The following is a 19,591-nucleotide window of genomic DNA, read 5'->3' on the forward strand; positions in this document are numbered from 1 at the left end:
GAAGCTAAGTATAGGAGGCTAGGTTCGAGACGTCTACTTCGAGCTTGTTCATAATTTCCTGTCCTACCTCGGAGGGCAAGCCTTTAAGGAAGAGGTAGTATCGAGCGACTTCGTTGCACTGTTTAAGAGGTATCCTTTTCGAGACCGCTTTAAACGTTATAACGTACTAACGTAGGTCATCCTTCTGTCCGGAGACATCCCAGACTCTTTCCTTTGCGCACAGCTCCTCGAGGAAAGGGAGGCTATACTTATATACCTAGCTATTATAGCACTAATAGTAGGAAAGAGCCTCTTCCTTAAAAGCTTCGTAGTTTTCGCCGTTAAAGCCTAAAAGACTCTCGAGCTAAGCTCGAACATCCGGCACCAAGTGTCGAGCAGCAAGTCGGATCCTTTCCCTATTAGGAGTGCGTAATCCTTTAAAGTACGAATTAAAGAAGTCGGCTATAGTCTGGAAGAAAGTCGAGGCATCCTTGCTGTCGAAGGATAGAGTACTAGGCTCTCTAGGGAAGGGTACGCGACTACGGTAAGCAGGGGCTCTATTATTACGAGTAGCCGCGGTAAGGGCAGTAACAAGATCTGCGATGTTTATATTAGTAGGCTAGGGAGCGGGAACTGTACTATAGGTCGCTGCAGCAGCAATCCCTTCGGCTTAAGGGAGAGCCTTATCAGTCGACCCTTCAGTCGAATTAGTCGCAAAGCGAGCTAATAGAATCCTATTGCTATCGCGGAAGGCGCGAGCATCAGAAGGTGCCCAGATAGGGCTATTAGTTCCGGAAGCCTCGCTAGTGCTTAGGGTATTGCGGAGAATCTCCGAGGGAGTATTAAGATAGCTACGACGGGAGGGTCCGTCCGGGCCGTTGTTAAGAGTGTTATTAGGAGACATCGTAATAGCGATATGCAGCTTGGTGTCGCAAATAGGGAAATAGGAAGTAAGGAGTGCAGATGTGTGTTCGGAAGGAGTATAGGAAAAGGTTAGCAAGTCGTCGTCGATACTAGGGCTGCGGGAGTAGGACATTTAAAGCTCTTAAGGGTTTGCTAGACTATTAGTCTAGGAAACATTGTTGCTGCTAGTAGTGCACTACAGCTGATTATGCTGTTTACACATAGTCTAGGGCTATATTCGATAGTCTCCTTAGTGTAGGCAGGGTGTAATCGTACGCTCCGGGCACGTAGGACGGCTAAGTATCCAGAAACTCGAGAATAAGGCGGGATCGCTTCTCGTGCGGTATAGAAGAGTCTAGGGTAGGGAAATAAGGACTAGGGATGCGTCTAGGGTCTGTAGCTCGGTATTATTTGTTTACTAGACCCTCTTCCTAATTTAGTCTGGGAAACATCGCATCCTCGAAAGGTCGCACCTCTTAGACTATTCTAGCCAGCTAGAGCCGAGAACCACATATTGCATTCTCGTACCGAGAACCTAGTGTCGGTAGATCTAGGCAGGGCGTATATGCTCCCTAGTTCTAGTGCTAGGTTCGTAGCGATATTATCTGCTATTGCCTCGGAAAGCAACACCAAGGAGCAGTCGGACGATTAGTGCGATAGGGCGACGTTTCTCAGGGTATTCGCGACGCCTACGCTATAATAGCTGGTCAGTCTCGTTTCTTATGGCTATTCTATCGAGAGCACGGGACGGCTTACGTAACCGAGTATTCTCTAATGTCCAGTATGTCTATTATAGCTACTACGGCGGTCGGTAAAGTTTTCTAGGTACTTAAGGGCTCTTTTTCTACCCTGTTTCTCTTTCTTTTCTTTACGAACGCTACGCATAGGCTGTGCTACACGCCTAGCCTACCTGCCTCGGCAGGTAGTCGGGCATAGGAAAAGCTATAGCAGTACGATTTTGGCCCTAGGAGGCTTGTTTTTACCCCATTTTGCATCCGCTAGAGTCGATATTATCTCCGTAGCAGTGTCGCGTTTTAAAGGCGTGCAGCTAAGCTCGGTAGCGTGGTCGCTCGTGCAGGTGTAGGAGCGATAATCTCCGATGTCTATTATGTCCATTATGACTTTTACTGCGACCGGTGAAGTTTTCTAGGTACTTAAGGGCTCTTTTTCCACCCTGTTTCTCTTTCTTTTCTTCACGAATGGGTTTTACCGCACGCCTGGTGTACCTGCCTCGGCAGGTGCGGTCGCCGCTCGTCTCGCTTACCTTCACCGGCAGGTAGTCGGGTGTAGGAAAAGCTATAGCAGTACGATTTTGGGCCTAGGAGGCTTCTTTTCACCCTAAATCGCGCCTATTGTGGTCGATATGCTCTCCGCTATAGCGTCGCGCTTTGAGGGCGTGCATCCGAGTCCGGTAGCGCGGTTGCATACATTAGTGCGAGAGCGCTTTATACCGAGCCTCTATGCGATGTTAGTATCCCTTTTTTAAGTACTCTTTTGCTCCCTCTGTTTCTTCCTTCTCCTTCTTAGGCTATATCGACGAGCTGCTCGGCGTAGGGTGTGCAGCTCGGTAGGGTATAGGGAATGTGTGTATATGTTCGTGTGTTCGTATATTTAGGGTGTATTCGGTAGTAGATCTAGCAATGTGCACACAGCGATTTATACATTAAGGTACTTTGTATTTTGAACTTGGACTTTAAACTTAGGTACTTAAGCCTACTGCCCTAGCTAAGGGGCAGAGGTATATCGTAATCCTTTCTTCGAGGGAGGGTATTCGTCGTATGCGTCGTAAGTACTCGAAAGGCGACCGGCGCTATTGTCGAGGTTGTAGCTGCTCCGCACTTCCGTACTGCTGCCTACCCTTTGTATATCCTCCTTCTCCGCTTTCGCGAAGGAAGGAGTCTTACATCGTCTACTAAAATGTAAGGGGGGAACTTCCAAAGGTTCCGATCTCCCGCGGATAGTAGTAGTACGGACGTATAGAGTAGCATAGGGGGCAAAAAGGGCGGTAAACTGTACAATTAGAGTAAAAGGTAGGGGGGCAAAGGAGGTAGTATTAAGAGCTCTGTACTATTAGGCCTCGTATGCGTGTCTAAGGTCCTTCCGGAGGTCGATGTCTTTATGATCCCCCGACCTGCATACGAAGCTAAAGCTAGATACAGACCACACGTGACAGTGCGATATTCCCCACTACACCAGCAAGCTGTTCGTTCGAGCTGTTAAGGGCCCAGTGCGTCCGCATTAGGGTGTAGGTGGCATTCATACCGATGTAAAACCAAGCTAGTACTAGCACGATCTTGTCTTTGCGATCCCAGGAGCGAATGCACTTAACACACTCGGACTAAATGCCTTCGATGCGCGCTTTAGTTATGTAGTTACCCTATATAAGGTGCAGTCGGTTGTAAAAGGTAGGATCGACAGGGCGTTGATTAGTATCGACCTCTTTAGTAGTCTCTTTAACAGTCTCTTCGGTGTGTGCCGGTGCTGGTGCTAGACGCTTGCTGGATAAAGCCTGTGTCTGCCGTGTTGTCGGCGGTGCTGCTGTCGGCGCTACTACTGTCGGCGGTACTGCTGTCGGTAGTGCCGCTGTCGGTGGTGCCGCTGTCGATAGTGCTGAAGGCGGCACGCAGTCACAACATATAAGCTGCTTAGGCTTGGACACATCCTTTCCGGGGAAGAAACAGTCGCGAGGGGTGTTGTAACCGAGTAGTTTATTAGCGGTAGTATGCTTGCACCACTTCTATTCGACATCGATATCACGATTAGTCATTTTCTCCTCGCACTATATGCACTCCCTATCCCCGAGCTTACCCTTAAATTAGGTCGCTCTTGGATAGCTACATGTCCTACAGTTGAAGTATAAAAGATCCGAGCCGCTAGATAGACTGCCAGATGGACCGCTAGGTTGTTGCAAGCTCTGATTATCTAGCTGCTGTTGCGGAAGCTCGTTTTCTTTAAGCGGTATGCAGTCGTAGCACAAATTGCGGCGCTCTCTCGGCTAAGCCTCGTGCATGAATTTGGCACGGACTACCTCGTGTCCACGCTCGCACTATTTGAACTCGGTTGCTAGATCGTTGCTAACAGACCCGGTCTTATACTAAGTACAGAACGAAGAGCCCTCGGTTGTCTGAAACCTCTCCGGTCTCTATTTGTTATATTAGATGTAGGTAAAGAATAGAGGGTCGCAGTCGATGCACACGTCTCGGTCTCGTCCATTCTCCTATTAGAACTTGTTAAGCGTTGTGTCGTAACTAAGGTCGCACTACTTCTACTCCGTCCTCGGATCTTAGCTAACAGTGTCGTCGTCGCACTACTTGCAGAATAACTGGCTACCGGCACCCGCTACAACCTATCTTCGATCTCGCGGTACATCGCATACGCCGCAGATAAAGTATGGCTTAATACTACCTTATTCGGTCTAAGTTAGACGCTACTGTTATAGCCGGTCCTGCTCGATAGCGGTCTAAGTTGGACGCTACTGTTAGTCGGTAGTCTACGCAGGAGCTTAAGTTGTAGGAGGATCAAACTCATCTTCTTTAAAACCCTAGTTTCGAATGTAGATGTCGCCGAGGACCAGGGTTATGCCTTAAATTAACGATTCATTATTTATGCTTAACGCCCTAGGCAGCACCTTTTGTGGACGAGGAGTTAGCTCGTAGATAGCTAGCTATAGGATGCGCTCGCTTAGTATGCCCTTGCGGAGGTTAAGCCTATGCTACAGCTGTTACGGGAATTAGAATCCTTCGAACACCTCCTTTAACTGCTCGCTAAGGCTAATGTTTAATGCCTGATCAGCGAAATGCAATGCAGTCTTTAGTTTGTGCTTGTTATAGAACATATTGCGGAAGATGCCTCGCGGATTTAGCGGCACCTCGGTACGGAGCATGTTAGTTGTCAGACCTCCCTCGGGGATCTTAAGGCACTCGGCGACATAGTTGCTAGTTATAGCGTTGTGCTCGGTGTCGGTGTCGTAGGTCTAGACAGCCCTCTTATTCTTCCTACGCACAATGTTGTCACAGTAGCCATAAGACTGCTTCGACCTCGCGAGGGCGACTACAGCCGCTATGTGCTCGACTGCGTTATCTTTAACTACCTTCTGGACCGTTCGATACCCTTCCGACAGACCGAGGCCAGCAAAGACATCGACAATACGACGCTTAACTCTAGACGTGTACAGATACACACCTATCGTCTTTGCGAACTAGTCGGATCCTCGCAGGGCGATCGAGTAGGTAGCGATAGCAGTTATTACTATCAAACGCTTGCGCTCGCGCTACTAACTCTTCTAGCTAGTATAAAGCACATACTGTTCGGCCGTAAGCTTGTCTTGTGGGACTCGTCTGTTGGCTAGTAATCCGCGGATGAGCTTAGTCTATGTCGGTGCATACTCCTGAACTACACGCTCTATAGCCGACAGAGAATAGTTATCCTTTATAGAGTTCTTAGAGTCGTACTAGCCGAAGTAGGTCTTCTTTATTAGCCTCTTTAGCTCTCGCCGGATATCTCGACCACTTGTTAAGCGTTCGTCTAGAAGAACGTTCTAGATTTGGCCAAGACGGCGCTTGTATGTCTTAGTGTTAGGCTTGCCAAACTAGCGCTAAATAAACGCAGGCGTCGTTATATACGTACGGCCGATAGTAGTTATAATCTCGCGAAACTTCTCGAGGGGCGTGCGCCTTGCTTAACGCTAGACTTCGTCGGTGTTGTCGTTGTTGTACTAGGGGCGCAACACTTCGAAGTTGTCCTTATCGTCCGACTTAGTGTCCGAGTCGGAGCTTTCGGACTCTAAGGATAATAATAATAACGAGGACTCCTACTTATCTCGTTGCTATTGCTGTCGACCCTACTACTGTCGACCCTGCTACTGTCGACCCTGCTACTACTGCTCTTCCTACTCCTCTTACTAGTCGCTTTATTGTTGTTGCAGCTTCTTACGAGCCTTGCGCCGCTAGTATCTAGACCTCGCTTCCTATATGTTCCCTATATCGGAGGGCAGATCCAGAGGATTACTTATTAAGCCCGCTATGCCCTACGTAATCGTCTGCTCTTTATCCTCGAATGTTAGATCGCCCGGGCCTAGGAGACCTACGCTTAATAGTAGTAAAGACAAGTCTGATATGCCGCCTATAAGAGCGTTCTCTTCTTGTTAGGTCGCTATGTTGCGCTCGTAGCCTAGCTTAGGCGTTGCGCAGTCGTTGTCGATAGTCGGATAGGTAGTGTCGGCAGACCTAACTTAGGTAAGTCGAAGTTAATAGTAAAATAATAGAAGAAATCGAACAAAACAAGACGCGAGGAGAGCGGGAGGGCGGGAGTTTGCTAAGCAAGAAACTCCTACTATATACAGAAACTTCTGTAGGTTACTTGTTTCTGTTATTACGTCATTCGCGTAATAACAGAAACAAAAATCCCAAGTAAATTGTTGGATTTAACTAAAACTAGCACACAACACGAACAAGACACGCTATAAATACAATAAAGACAGTTCTAGAATCCTTAGATCTACGCGCATGCGACGGTGCAGATAAATCGAAAATCCGAGAGGTCGACCTCGCCGCCGCCGTACCCTAGCAGGCTACGCTAGTCGAACACGAAGGAACTCGACCTAATGCCCTATACTAATCCGCTTTATACGACCCTTACGACCCTCCTTGTTGTATCGGCATCTCGTAGCGATGTTGTCTTATTTTAGGTGTATCCTTACTAAAGCTAGCCAGGCTTAGTAAAGCCGAGTCGGCTTTGGATTCGAATTGTTTGACTACCTTCCTAACGCTGCGCATTAATAATTTTAGTACCGTTAGCATCGCGATTGCACGCTCTATCACCTCCGTAAATAATATTACTATATGTACGTAGTGTAGTAGACTTGGTGTTCTGATAACTAGCATTTAACCGTTCTGTGCGAATTTTCTTCAGACCGGTAGGTGAAGCTTGAGGATCAGGCAAAAATAAGGCATCAACACGTGACGAGAGCGACATCCACCGGTCTGTAAACGGAGACAGCAGCCGGTGAGTCTCGCAGGGTAGGAGTTGGGAAGTAGGGAGTCGAGTCGACGAGGCCAGCGAGGATCATCGATGTCGAAGAGCCAGAGTGGATATCGGAGGTTGAGGGATGCGAGTCTTTGCTCGCGCTGTTGTTTGGCGTGGATTGCTGCCATTGTGTTGACCAGATTTGGGAGCTGTGTATGATGGTCTTGCTTGCTCACGTTAAGCGAACGGAGATGGCTGTCTTACAAGCTGCCAATCGTTCGCATTGACACAAGTCAGGTCGAACGATATCTGCATTGCCAAATCGAAGGTCGAAACAAAAGTGTTCGAGGAAGCGGTGATAAGACTCATATAGAGTCATTTGAAGTGCAGTACATGACATCGGCGAGGGTCCAGACACTGAGCTCGAATCCTTCCAACGGCATGGCGGTGTCTCTTTCAACACCGTGATCCTAGCTTCGCTCAAGGCCTCAAGGCTACCTGTCCGTTGGCTGCGGTACGGATGTTCTCTGTCTTATCGCTGGCACTGTCAAATTATGTACGATCAATGTGTCGGTTGTTCCCAAACAGCCTGTGCTCAAACAGACGGTGCTCAAGTATTGTATTGTCACAATGTCTGGTTACTTCATTGATATCGAGGGTCCTCACGGCCGAGACGAACCAAGAAGAGCTCTCTCTCCTCCGCCTCAGCACGCGTCCATCTCTCCTACTGTAGTACTCTATCCATCTACCACCAACCTCGAGGAAAGGCGCAGCACTTGCACCTCCCCATCACATCGTCCTCCGACTCCTCCTCATCCGCCCACCTCTTCCTTTGACCATCCCCTCAGCCTCCATCTCCTCACTGCTCCTCCTCGCCTTCTCACTCTCCTCCCTCTCCTTCAACACCTCCACCAGCGTCTTTCTTCCCTTCCTCTCACTCCTCTCCTCCTCCGGATCAATAAACCGATGAATAGTCCGATGATCCAACACTCTCTCCTCGCGATCGTTCCTTCCATCTTTGTCCGTTTTCGGCCAGTAGTAGCCGTACAACTTCGAGTGACGTTCGCAGCGCGGGCACGCGATGCGGGTGAGGAAAGCTTCGGCTTGCACGAAGTGTTCGTCGCAATTGCGGCATTCGACCCAGCGGTGATAGGTCGTTGTGAGTAGGGCTTTGCAGAGAGTATAGTCGCCGGGAGTGCGGGGCTCGCCGCGACGCTCGCCATCGACGGTCGTTTCGGAGGAGGCGTCGTCGGTCGTGGGCTTTTCGATGGAGAGGACTGGATCGGTGGAGTTGGGATTAGAGCGAGGGGATTTGCGGCGGATTTGGGGCTTTTCGGGGGAGAGGAGCTCGGTTGCTTCGGCCTTGACTTGAGCGATGGTGGTGCTGCGCGTTGTGCGGGTAGAAGTGGGTTCTGCGGTTGCGGTGACGGTGATTTGGACCTGGGGTGAGTCGCAATCCATTTCGGGTTCAGCCGTGTACATATCGCAGATGTTTTGAGCGATGGTTCCGGCAGAAAATGTTTCCACAGACGTGGCACTGGAAGCGGTGGACGTGTAGGAAGACGCGTCGGTGGCTCCAGAAGAGGACGGTGAGCTGATGTCTTCGTCATCGAGCGCGGGAAATTTCCGTGGACGACCTCGTCCTCGTTTCGTGCTGCCGCCCTCGTCCGGCGCAGGCGATACTGGCACGCTGTATGGATCTGACGAAGTCTCGTTCGCGTTGATGACATTCCGCAGACTCGTGAGATGCGGCTGCTTGTTGATCGCAGGGAGTTTTGACTTGCTCGAAGTCGACGTCCGTTCCATCTCATCACTCTCCTCATGGACTCTGCCTTTGCCCTTCGCGTTGTCGTTCAGAGGACCTCTGGCCAGCCCACTGTTGCCTTTGACCACCTTCCAGCCCTCAAGACCTCGTGATGGTGGTGCATTGTCGTTCTCACTCAGATCAAGACGTCTGACTGGAGCAGACGCTCGTCGGCTCTCCAAGGACTCGCCTCGTCTCTCCCGATCCTGTCGGTCAGCGACCATTCCCAGCAAGCGCAGAACTCTGTCAAGCGTCATTTCATTGTCGTCGCTCGCAAAATCATCCCGCGCAGCCGCTTTCTTGCCTTTCTTCGCCCTCTTTCCGCGGATCAACCCTTGCCGATTCCGCTCCATCTCAGCCTCCCTCTCCTCGAGCGTAGCCTCTCCCATCCGCGGCGCTTTTCGTGATGCATTATCATTATCGTCGTCCTCGCGTTTTCGCTTGCCAGCCGCGCTCGGCCCTGCTTTCCGTTTGCCCGGCGAGACCTTCTCGTCCTCCTCTTCTTCACTGCTGTCGTCGTCATCGTTATGCCGTAATATCGGACCTTTTGGATCCCATCCATTTCGTTGCAGTCTCTCACACGTCCCGCATAGACATTCGCAATTGTCGTCGCCAAAATAGTCCTCGCCATAAGTAACCGTGATCTCCTCTCCCAGCGCAATCGCCTTGCAAGCCACAATGTGAAGTCCATGAGGACCGGTGGTTGTCAGCTTCGCATTCGAGTCGCAGTCGTGGTTTGCAAAACGTGCAGGTCCGAGGAAGAGGGAAGGCCGCTTGCGCCGACTGGACATGACCACGCTGAAATCATTTCGACTCGACAGATCCTTCTCCTCCTCCACCGTCATTTCCACCTGAATTCCGATGAGGTATTTGATCGACTCGCCCTTGCGTATGGGCTTGCGTGCGATGATCGCGGCTTCGGCGGTTGTGATGGTATATCGCGTGGTGGTGCCAACTTCGAACGGACAGTCTGACAGGTACATGTTGACATATTTCTTGAGATGACGCTGGAAGTGTTCCTTCTCATCCGTCGACTTCAAGCTCTTGAGGTACTTCGCAATGCCGGTCAACTGTAGCAGTTTCGCCTGTGCAGTGTTCGGATCCTTATTGATGATGACATGCTGCTGTATCGTCTTGCAAACGTCCTCTTCGAGCACGCCGCGGCAGGGATGGTAATTTGCTCGGAGTTTGCGGATCGTTGACCAGAAGTATACCTGGAGCGTTGAATGTTAGTCGGGAAGTGCGGTAAATGAATTAGAATGATGCTTGAACTTACGCGATCGACCAGCGCATCGGTGAGTATGTCGTCGTAGTCGGCGAGCTGAGTAAGAGTGAGGCCGCCCTTTTTCTTCAAGGCCTCGGCCAAATCTGCGGCTGGCGCAGGCATTGTGTCGCGAGAGGAGGTGGGTGTATGGGTGTAAAGACTGGCTTGCGGCGGTCTTGAGGGAGACGACCAGCGCGCTGTATCGAACCGGATCTCTTCACTCAAATATCGCTCTCCTGATCCTCTCTCATGTCCTGTTGATCCGTCGTCTTGTAGAAGTGGAGGGGAGGAGTCCAAGGAAATGCCACGAGGCTGAACAATCGGCGTATTCTTCTCACGACCGCATTCCAGTCTGCTTGTCCTGTATTGGTTCGGGGGATTCGGCGGGACGTTCAAAGGTAGTGTCTGGTGAAGTGGTACATATCGGAACGTCGCAGCTTCGGGATGGTATAAGAGAGGAGGAAGAAAGAAGACAGAGTTCAGCAAACACGACGTGTGACTTTTGTCTAGAAGCGCGTGCGTGAAGGATGTGTATGAATTATGTCTCGTATTGTGGAAGAAAGTGCACGACAATAGAAAGAGGGTGGACTCTCTCTCTGCCTCCTCCGCAAGACTCGACTCGACGCTCGACGCCAAATTCCCAGCCACTTCCGCGCTTGAACTCTCTCTAGTCTCGCGTCTCCGCGAACCCCAGTCAATTCCGATCCATGTCCGTTCCATTGCCGCATTCATCAGTCAGCAGAATTAAGCTTCCCGTCGGCAGTCCTTGAGGTGCATGTCCGAAGTTCATCTCGATGAATTGAATGTCCTATCCTTTGCTATACCTCACAATTCCACCTCGCTCCTCTTCCGCCGTATCACAGTGAAGGAGTCGACAACGGGCTCCTTCTTTCCCTCACGATGATCCAACTAAAGGTACCCTATCCACCTCACTGCCCATTCCATCGACTGCGGCGCAAAAGTCCCACGATCCTCGAACCACATGCCTATACCTAAACATTATGCTGACTCCTCCCTCTCACACCAGACCATGGTCAACGTAATCGACAACTCCGGCGCCGCCATAGCCGAATGCGTCAAAGTCCTCAAAATGAAACGCCACGCACGAATCGGTACTTTTCCACCCTATCCCACCACCTCTCTCCTCCACCACACCCACTAACCCCCCTTCCCCCTTCCAGGCGACAGAATAATAGTAGTCGTCCAAAAACAACGAAACTTCGGTCCCGAGTCCGGCGGCGGCGGCTCCGTCTCCGTCAGCGCCGCCAACAAAGTTCGCCGCGGCGACATCCGACACGCCGTCGTCGTGCGGACGAAGAAAAAGTACCAGCGAGCGGACGGAAGTGTCGTCGGGTTCGAGGATAATGCGTGCGTGTTGATTAACAAGGGAGGGGAACCGATTGGGTCGAGATTGAATGGGATTGTGGGCCAGGAGTTGAGGAATATGAGGTGGAGTAAGATTTTGAGTTTGGCGCCGATGCATTTGTGAGAGGAGGATAGAGGGAGCATGAGGGGAATGGAGAGAGAAATGTGGATGGGAAGGTGGAGGAGGAATGAGGTGGAGGATGGACTTGTGATGGGACACCGCGTTGAAAGAGCAGAGTTGGACATCGAATTCGCGGAGGTCGGAGGAGGACCACTGGTCTCTGCTGAGTGGACAGTGCGGCATGGTTCAATGTACAAAACATGAATGAATTACGGCATAGCGACGGAGTTCACAAGAAGGACGACTCAAGACACAGCTCAATTCTGAACCTTTTCATTTTCTTCGTACTGCTAACGGCATTTCCTGGTTTGCCATTCAATACAACGTGCTTGAATCGCAGCAAGCATCATACATTTCCTTCGTGAGACGCAAATACAGTGACAAGAGGAGACATCAGTACGGCGAGCTGTAAGTTCCCGGAATGGCCGAATCGGTTGAACCTTTCTTCGCCAGGACCTCACGTTCGTGCTCTCCCCAAGTCGCGCCGTCACCCATGTTCTCCTGAAATTGCTCAAGGCGCCGCTCCGGGATCTGCTTCGGAGTGAACAGAGGTTGTCGACGTCGGCTGATCGTATTGCCATTCTGCGTATTGACCGTGAGACCCTTTTTGTTGGGCGAGCTTTTGTTGGGCGAGCTTTTGTTGGGCGAGCTCTCGCATGTTGCATTTTCGTTGTCGTCGTCTGGAACTTCGATGTCCTCTTCTTCTTGTGTTTCAATCGACTTTTCAAAGCGGCGGTTCTACTTCTTCTCGTCCAAGGTCGACCACACGTGCTTGCACTCGGGGTTGCAGCATACGTAGAAGAGGGCCTGGTTGAACGTTAGTGGAGAATATATGATGATTGCAATATCCAACATACCATTCCAGTCTCGGCGGTGCGCTGTTGGCTCTGGAAGAACACGGCGTCGCGGCCACGGCACATTTTGCACATGATGTCGGAGTGGGGGAGCTGTTCAAGAACCCATCCGTCAGCACTTTATCGCTTTGACAGATCGCAAACCCAAAACAAACAAGCCAAAAGCACGCGTAGTCGAATGCAGTGTGAAGGATTGTATGGGAAGTGCAGGGTATTTCCTCCTCTTGCCTCCCGCCTGCTATCTCGAGAACGTCGTCAATCTCGGACCCGAGCCTGACAACGCCCTCTCACGCTTCTCCGCGTCAATCCGCGCTTCTCGCTGCTCGCTCGTCGTGCCGGCGTCGGGATCATCCACTTCGAGTGCGATGCCGCCATCGTATGGCTCCTCGCATATTCCGCAAAGAATCTCCTGCCCACACATGGTGCAAAAGTCCGGCACGACGTCGCGGGCTTCCATCTCTTGTTGCGAGGCGTGTTCTCTTTGTGATGGAGCATCCTCCATGATTGAATCGATGAGCTCGCTGTTACCCACCGTTGGATCCTCCGCCACGTCCAAGACGTTGCCTGCGGTCTCTTGTACATCCTCCTTCAGTGAGTTGCGCCAGATGCAACTGGCGGTGGCGGGTTCGCTGAACTGGCACGTGCGGCAGGCGAACATAAGGGAGGAGTTGTCGCGATCTTCCTTCGGGTAGAGCATGTTGGAGCTGTGGTGTGAGGAATTGCGTCAGTCGTATTCGTCGAGGTGCTACACGATATGTGCATATGCGACGGAGCTCACCACTCGCGACAGAAGCGGAACGTGATCTTCTTCGAGTCTTCTGTCGTGTTCTCAGCCGTAGCCGAGTTGTTTGTCTCGTACTCGGCCATGCTGGGTGGCGGGCGTGGTACAGAACAATGTCTGGGATGTCGGTGTGAGGGAGAGAGAAAGAAGACGACGGACGTGGATTTGAAGGTGCATATCGAGCTGCAGAGTTGCGGGATCGCTCCGTCCGTGCCGTGCCCGCCGAAAGACTAAATGCGGATGTGAGAGTCGGGTGGCACGTGCAACTTTCGAGGCGGGGCTCCCGTCTTCTCCCTTGCAACTGAAGACTGTTCCTGAATCCTCGCAGAAATACAACGAACGGATTGACAAACATCCACCAAAGGACCACTGTACTACCGCAAATCTACAGCACGTTCCAAGTAAGCCCTGGGCAGCAATCTCACGATAGGAAGGTCCTCAATCCTGACCACTCACGATTGCAGAGTACGGTACCTTACCTTTCAAACGGAATTTCCCCAGATTTCATCATGGTGAGTGCCACTACTTCGGTCCCCTCCCTACAACACGTGCACACGATCCAGCTGGCAGCACTGTCATGTGAAACCGGGCGGAATTGGATCGAAAACTGATCATTCATCTCTCACAACGCAGGCCACTGGATTGCCCGCCGGATGGGAGGTCCGCCATTCCAACAGCAAGAACCTGCCGTACTACTTCAACCCCAGCAACAAGGAGTCACGGTGGGAGCCGCCAGCGGGCACCGACAGCGAGACGCTGAAGCACTACATGGGACAGTATCACACTGCCAACCTCCGCCCGGACGGGGCCGCGCAAGCCAACCTCGAGGGCAAGATCCGATGTGCGCACCTCCTGGTGAAGCACAAGGGATCGCGGCGGCCTTCCTCGTGGCGTGAAGCCGACATCACCCGGTCCAAGGATGACGCCAGCAACATCATTCGTGGGTACGAGAGCAAGATCAAGAATGGTGAGACGAGTCTCGGTGATCTTGCGGTCACCGAGAGCGATTGTAGTTCCGCACGTAAGCGCGGTGATCTGTGAGTATACCATCTCGATTGCCCGCACGGTCTTCACTCCGAAGGTTGGTGCGAGGAGTGGATGGTTTCGCAACGCTGACGGTTGTCCTCCCCTACAGTGGCTTCTTCGGCAAAGGTGACATGCAAGCCGAGTTCGAACAGGCATCATTCGCCCTCCAACCAGGGGAGGTGTCGAAGATCATTGAAACGCAATCGGGACTTCACATCATCGAGAGGTACGTATTTCCCGTGTCAGGCAGAGATGCGTTCGCCAGTTACGCTAGCCATGTGGCATGTTTGGTCTGCAAGCAGATCAGCTGGCGTATCATCTGTTCACACGTTATCTGCTAACACTTTCTTTGTTCAGGCTGGAGTAATGTCGGCGTTACATGGCAGATATGCAGTAGCTTGGCAGGTGGTGCAGGTGTTCCGCATATGCCTCACGTGAGAGTCGGAAAGATTAGGATATGAGACTCTTGCATACCCCGATATACCGTGGTCGATTCGGGAGTAATATCGCACTGCCTCAGGAGAACGAGTCGGTCCGCAAGCATCATGGCTTGAGGTACCCGCATTCATGGTACCGATGCGCCTTACAAGCACACGTTTCTTTGTTGTCGCATGTTCCTTGTACCTGTCAGCACAACCTTTTTCTCTCAAACAGGGTAGGATGCCTGGCATTGCCTGCCTAGTCGTCAGCAAGACAGTGGCTTGTACAGTACGTACAAACTCTCTTTTTCGGAAGTCGTCGCTCATCGCAATTGTCTCTGCATATCGCATCCCCGCAATTCTCCTTCACGGACAAACCCCACCTCACCACCAGCACGAGACGAGATCATCGTCCAGCCCAGCATTCACCTCAGCCAGCCGCTAATTGGATGGATTGGCGCTAGACGGAGACGGAGTTTTCGACAGATCCACGGCCAAGCAATCCCCAGAATTGGCAGCAGCCAGCAAGTGTGACTGACGCTCTTGCGCATCGTCCCGTTCGGTTCCGGCACTTCAGCTTCGTGCGCGGCAGGAACGGTGCAACAAGACCGGGTTGATCCTTTTGTTACCCGTCGATCCCGCATCGAAAGAGACATCCGTCTTCCCGTCGTCACTTTCCACGACTTCACGAACACCAACCACCACGCCTTCTCCACCCGGCATTGCGCTCTCCTCTTGAGTCCTCCCTTTCTTGCCAGTGTTGGACTTCCATACCACATACCTCACCAACACGACACACTCTCTCAATCTGCTTCACGACGACTGTCCTTCACTCTCTGCAACGTCACGCGCACCTTCAAACGACACAAGCCACCGACTAAGAAAAACATCACCGCCAAGGCGAGCTACCAAGCACTTCACCAAGTTGCTCTCGGATTTGATCTTGAACTTCAACATCAACCTCGACTCCAATCTTCATCTTCTACTCCCTACAACAACCTATCTTTGCTACCACCATTCCACCACTCATCACCACCGTCATCATGTCGACTCAGAACCAACCCATGAACCGCCGTCCTTCCTGGGCCAAGAACAAGAAGTCCTACCGCCACTACCTGCGCACCGATCTCGCCAAAGACCGCACTCCGGGCGAGGACTATGGCCTGGACAACTTCTCCTACGACCACACCCACGTTCCCAAGTGGCAGCTTCCACACGACATCATGGAGCATCTTCCTGACATCCTGCGCACCACCGCCAAAGACTGGCAGCTCTCCGGTGCCGCCGTCAACACCGCTCTTGACCGCATCAAGGTTCTTGAAGCTGAGTGCATCACCCGCGGCTACCCAGACAAGACGTTCGTCAATTCCCTCTCTCGCCGTGTCTCGGACCTCTCCCCTTCCACCGCCCCAGGTGCCGCCAATGCCGACACTCCGCCGATGTACTCGCCTGTCATCGCCAGTCTCGGCCACTCCAACTTCCCAAACTACAACGACTCTCACGATAACAAGAAATCCTTCGACGGCATACCTCCTCAGCAGCAGCAGATCATGGGCATGGAGTCTCCACCCTTCACTCCTCTCGACAGCCAGACTTGCTCCACCCCAGAGATGATCTCGCCAACCTCGTCCATGGCTCCGCCTGCCGTCCCTGATCCGCACGCCCTCACCCGTCAAATCTCCACCATCTCCACACGCAGCCGCAATGACTCGGCCGCTTCTTCCTTCAATAAGTCATTCAAAGACTCCGCCGTCGCAGCCTTTGACGAGCGCGCTTGGGACATCTACATCGGCAGCTACGAAGCCGAGCTGGTGGACATCAAGACCGTCTCGATGCCTCGCCTCCGAGGGCAGGGTATCTTGCTTGAGCGCTACTCCGCCGAGCTCATCCGTGAGCCACAGTGGAAGGCCGCGATCACGGACTTCATGGCTTGGTTTGCGACGATGAAGCCTATGGTCGCCGACTACGACCGCCAGGTCAAGGAACTCGAGTTGCCAAGCCTCGAATACGTTCGCTTGGAGCGTACCGCGAGAGGCATGAGTATTTGAGGATGTGGGCACGAGATGAGATCAGGAGATCCTGCGAGAATGGCCTTGCTTGCGAGGCATGATACCGAAGAAGCACACGACGACATGACTTTTCACACATGATTATGATACCCAACATCCGGCAGTGCTAGCGATGTACCCTTCTTTTCACGGCGCCTAGGGGGTGATTTTCGGCGGCGCCGAGCACGCCGAGACATTTGTCGAGGGGAGTGAATGTCGACGCCGAGACATATAATAAGGGGTGAATATCGTCGACGTCGTCGAGGCAATAGCGAGTAGCTATTATCGAGTAGCAAAATCAAAACGAGAAACTTTTAAATATATCTCGAGTCGTTAAGTGAGTTGTAATGTTCTATTACTCGAAAGTCTCGAATCCAGATATAGGTAGAAGACTACTACGGTATCTATGTACCTACTGTCTGTAGGCTATATAACACTTCTCTACTTAGCTCTCTATATTACTTCTACCGACTACGCCCTCGTCGTCTACATTATAGGCATGGAACTCTATTCTATCGTCGAGACGTTTACTACGATTCTCGGCTTCGTTCTCCGTCTTGCTTGTATCGAACATCTCCCCTACTCCTCGCTCTACTACTAAGAGAAGTATATAATATAGAGATGTTAGAGATATTAGTAGCATTCTCCGGTTCGCTCCCGGTCTAACTTATATCGACTCTGCTTCTACTCCGCTCGCCATTCATTCAACATTCACTTTTCTTATCGAGTTGTCAATAGGGTTCTCCGCTTACGCTCTCCTATATTATCGCCATCGACTACGCCTACCCTTTCCTCTCCATACTCATGGATCTTATTCTTCTTATCGAGACATCACCACAGCTCTACGCTTCACTCCCGCAAAACATCTTATTGATCGTAACCGCTCCGAGCGAACAGGCCGCGGCGTATATTCTGATGGAGTACGGGCTGGTCGGAAGATTCCCTTCGATGTATACATACGCCATGGTGTTCTGGACGGCCCTTGTATGTTCTTCCGGTTCGGGTTCGATGGCCTGCTATACGCGAGCGATGAGGTAGGTTCCTGGCTTGCAAGGAACGGAGGCGCCATGAGAAAAGCGCTGTCCGATCTGAGCCCTGCGGTGACCCACGCCCACTGAATGTCCATGCGTGTATCCCAAAAGTCCATGAAAGAACGGGACCATGGGAATGAAGAGCGCTCCAACGACTTCAATGAAGCGACTCGCGCTGTCAACGGGCGGAAAACCTTCAAACACATAGCGGAGTACAGGTTGCGAGGGCTGTGTTTGCGGTAGGGTACAGAACACCCGAGCGAACTGGTCGTTTCTGCGACACCAAGCCCACTGAGCGACGATGGCTGCCTACCATCTGAGCTGGTCTTCTGGATTCGAGGGGATCGGCATTATTTCACACCCGCTGAGTTGTGGAAGTACAGGCCGTTCCTTCGGTCCGTGAACTTGGGCCATCTCTGCGGGATACGTAAGCTGGCTAACGCTTCTCAGGAGGGAACACTACCTCGACAGCGCCCTCCCACGTTGCGAATCATGCCTCATTCACGGTAGTCCAATGCCCCCGCGAGGCTGTGCGGCTCCCGACAAGGATTCGAACAGCCTGCACGCTGCTCAGGACAGTGCCCATCGGTCTCGAACCTAAGATTGGCTCGTCTCTGGGCTTTCGGCTTCTACTTGGTACTCCCTTCGCGGTGAGTGAGCATATCGTAAAAGAGCATATGAGATGTATCTCGTGTTCATTGTCTTCATCGTTTCTGTTGTGTTTGCCGTCTTCGTCTTCATCGTAATCATCGTCTTCATCGTGTGCGTCGTCGCTGGCTTCGTCATGAGCCTGCCGATGCCCAAGCACCATGCATCTATCGTACGCTTGTGGCCCGTGATCAGCCCAGCGCATTCCACGCACACCGTCCCTCCTGCCTCTCGCCAGCACCTCAAATCCGCCGACAATGATTCCTCGGAAACAACCTCACCTTCCCAGCAAAAACGCCTATACTCCACTCATCGGTCAAATCCTCCGCCTCGCGAATCTCCGCGTTCCTCGGAAACGTCAATTCGTCCCCCACGCCTTCATCCGGGAAGCGGGCGTACAGCGCTAGATAGCGATATCCAGCGCCTCCATCAGGCGGGACTCCTGCCCGATCCTTCACCGCGGTGGAAGCAGTGAGCTCGTCGTCCTTCAATCGCCATCCACCGACCATTTCGTGGCGTACAAGCCGCGTCCAACCTTGCGGGGCCGGACCACCGAGATCGACGGATTGGGTTCCGAGGATGACCATCCTGTGTCCACGTTCACAGCGTCTCCAACTCAAATCCCACTGCCCTCGCCTACCGCGCCCTTGATTTGAGGTAGCTGTCCGGTCGTGGTAGCACTCCCAGCAAAGATCATAGTCCCCTCCATTACATGCATAACAATGGAACCACTCCTCCCTACCCGGCTCTTTGGATGGTAGCAGGATATTGTCACACCCATCACAGCTCACGCCCACCGGCAGGAACACCCAACTATGCTCCTTCAGATGCGGCACCGCGACGAATTGCCGTGTATTCGGATCCGCTGCCCGAAGGGATGGCGGTAAGGCGGAAATGTGCGCGAGAGGGAGGAGAGGGTGCGTGCAGTGGTTTCCGCGGACAACGCAGGCGTGGCAGTAGCCCCAGGAGCCGTCGGCGCAGATTTGGCAGTACCAGTAGGTGGTATTCGAAAAGATGTGGCATATCTCGCAAAATGCACCAGTCAGTAAGGTCGGCTCATCAGCTTTTCCTTCAACCCGGTCGAGAGCTGCTCTTCTGCTCTTCAAATTAGACCGCTCAAGTGCGAGTTTGACGACGTTGGGGAGGGATGATGTCGCGGGTAGCCACTTTTGCGGAGCGAGAATGTGCGGTCTGTCGTTGGAGCGTGTGTTGGAGCGGGACCAGCGATGTTGGGCAGCGAACCCGAAGCCAAACCAGTGGTGGCAGCCGGCGCCGGAACGGTAGCATTGCAGACAGAGAGTGAAAGGAAGATTAGACCTGGGAGCATCAGGATCAAGGGACGCTGGGCATTGGGTGCAGGTGTAGTGGAGTTGCTGCTCGATAT

General features: G+C 52.2%; 6 protein-coding genes across 6 annotated transcripts; 3 read left to right on the forward strand and 3 right to left on the reverse strand.

Annotated features, from left to right (window-relative positions):
- Nucleotides 1-4,821: 4,821 nt before the first annotated feature.
- On the reverse strand, nt 4,822-10,037 carry MYCGRDRAFT_85175 (uncharacterized protein; the record flags this gene model as incomplete). Its single annotated transcript, XM_003854399.1, has 6 exons — nt 4,822-4,877; nt 7,785-8,175; nt 8,287-8,440; nt 8,552-8,781; nt 9,136-9,864; nt 9,927-10,037. The coding sequence occupies 6 exons, from the start codon at nt 10,035-10,037 to the stop codon at nt 4,822-4,824; spliced, it is 1,671 nt and encodes a 556-aa protein (XP_003854447.1).
- Nucleotides 10,038-10,780: 743 nt separating this feature from the next.
- Nucleotides 10,781-11,427, forward strand: MYCGRDRAFT_56675 (54S ribosomal protein L38, mitochondrial; the record flags this gene model as incomplete). Its single annotated transcript, XM_003853768.1, has 3 exons — nt 10,781-10,829; nt 10,942-11,026; nt 11,096-11,427. The coding sequence occupies 3 exons, from the start codon at nt 10,815-10,817 to the stop codon at nt 11,401-11,403; spliced, it is 408 nt and encodes a 135-aa protein (XP_003853816.1).
- Nucleotides 11,428-12,009: 582 nt separating this feature from the next.
- Nucleotides 12,010-13,133, reverse strand: MYCGRDRAFT_69782 (uncharacterized protein; the record flags this gene model as incomplete). Its single annotated transcript, XM_003854398.1, has 4 exons — nt 12,010-12,207; nt 12,258-12,347; nt 12,787-12,958; nt 13,033-13,133. The coding sequence occupies 4 exons, from the start codon at nt 13,119-13,121 to the stop codon at nt 12,139-12,141; spliced, it is 420 nt and encodes a 139-aa protein (XP_003854446.1).
- Nucleotides 13,134-13,410: 277 nt separating this feature from the next.
- On the forward strand, nt 13,411-14,793 carry MYCGRDRAFT_69784 (uncharacterized protein; the record flags this gene model as incomplete). The annotated part of the gene is made up of 4 exons (XM_003853769.1): nt 13,411-13,547; nt 13,669-14,072; nt 14,171-14,287; nt 14,419-14,793. The coding sequence occupies 4 exons, from the start codon at nt 13,545-13,547 to the stop codon at nt 14,426-14,428; spliced, it is 534 nt and encodes a 177-aa protein (XP_003853817.1).
- Nucleotides 14,794-15,261: 468 nt separating this feature from the next.
- On the forward strand, nt 15,262-16,528 carry MYCGRDRAFT_108594 (uncharacterized protein; the record flags this gene model as incomplete). The annotated part of the gene is made up of 1 exon (XM_003853770.1): nt 15,262-16,528. One exon carries the CDS (start codon nt 15,524-15,526, stop codon nt 16,526-16,528), a length of 1,005 nt encoding a protein of 334 aa, XP_003853818.1.
- A 1,678-nt stretch (nt 16,529-18,206) lies between these two features.
- Nucleotides 18,207-18,844, reverse strand: MYCGRDRAFT_103701 (uncharacterized protein; the record flags this gene model as incomplete). The annotated part of the gene is made up of 1 exon (XM_003854397.1): nt 18,207-18,844. One exon carries the CDS (start codon nt 18,792-18,794, stop codon nt 18,450-18,452), a length of 345 nt encoding a protein of 114 aa, XP_003854445.1.
- Between the last annotated feature and the right edge of the window lie 747 nt (nt 18,845-19,591).

The sequence above is a fragment of the Zymoseptoria tritici genome, chromosome 3 (genome assembly GCF_000219625.1).
Source record: "Zymoseptoria tritici IPO323 chromosome 3, whole genome shotgun sequence".
Lineage (NCBI taxonomy): Eukaryota > Fungi > Ascomycota > Dothideomycetes > Mycosphaerellales > Mycosphaerellaceae > Zymoseptoria > Zymoseptoria tritici.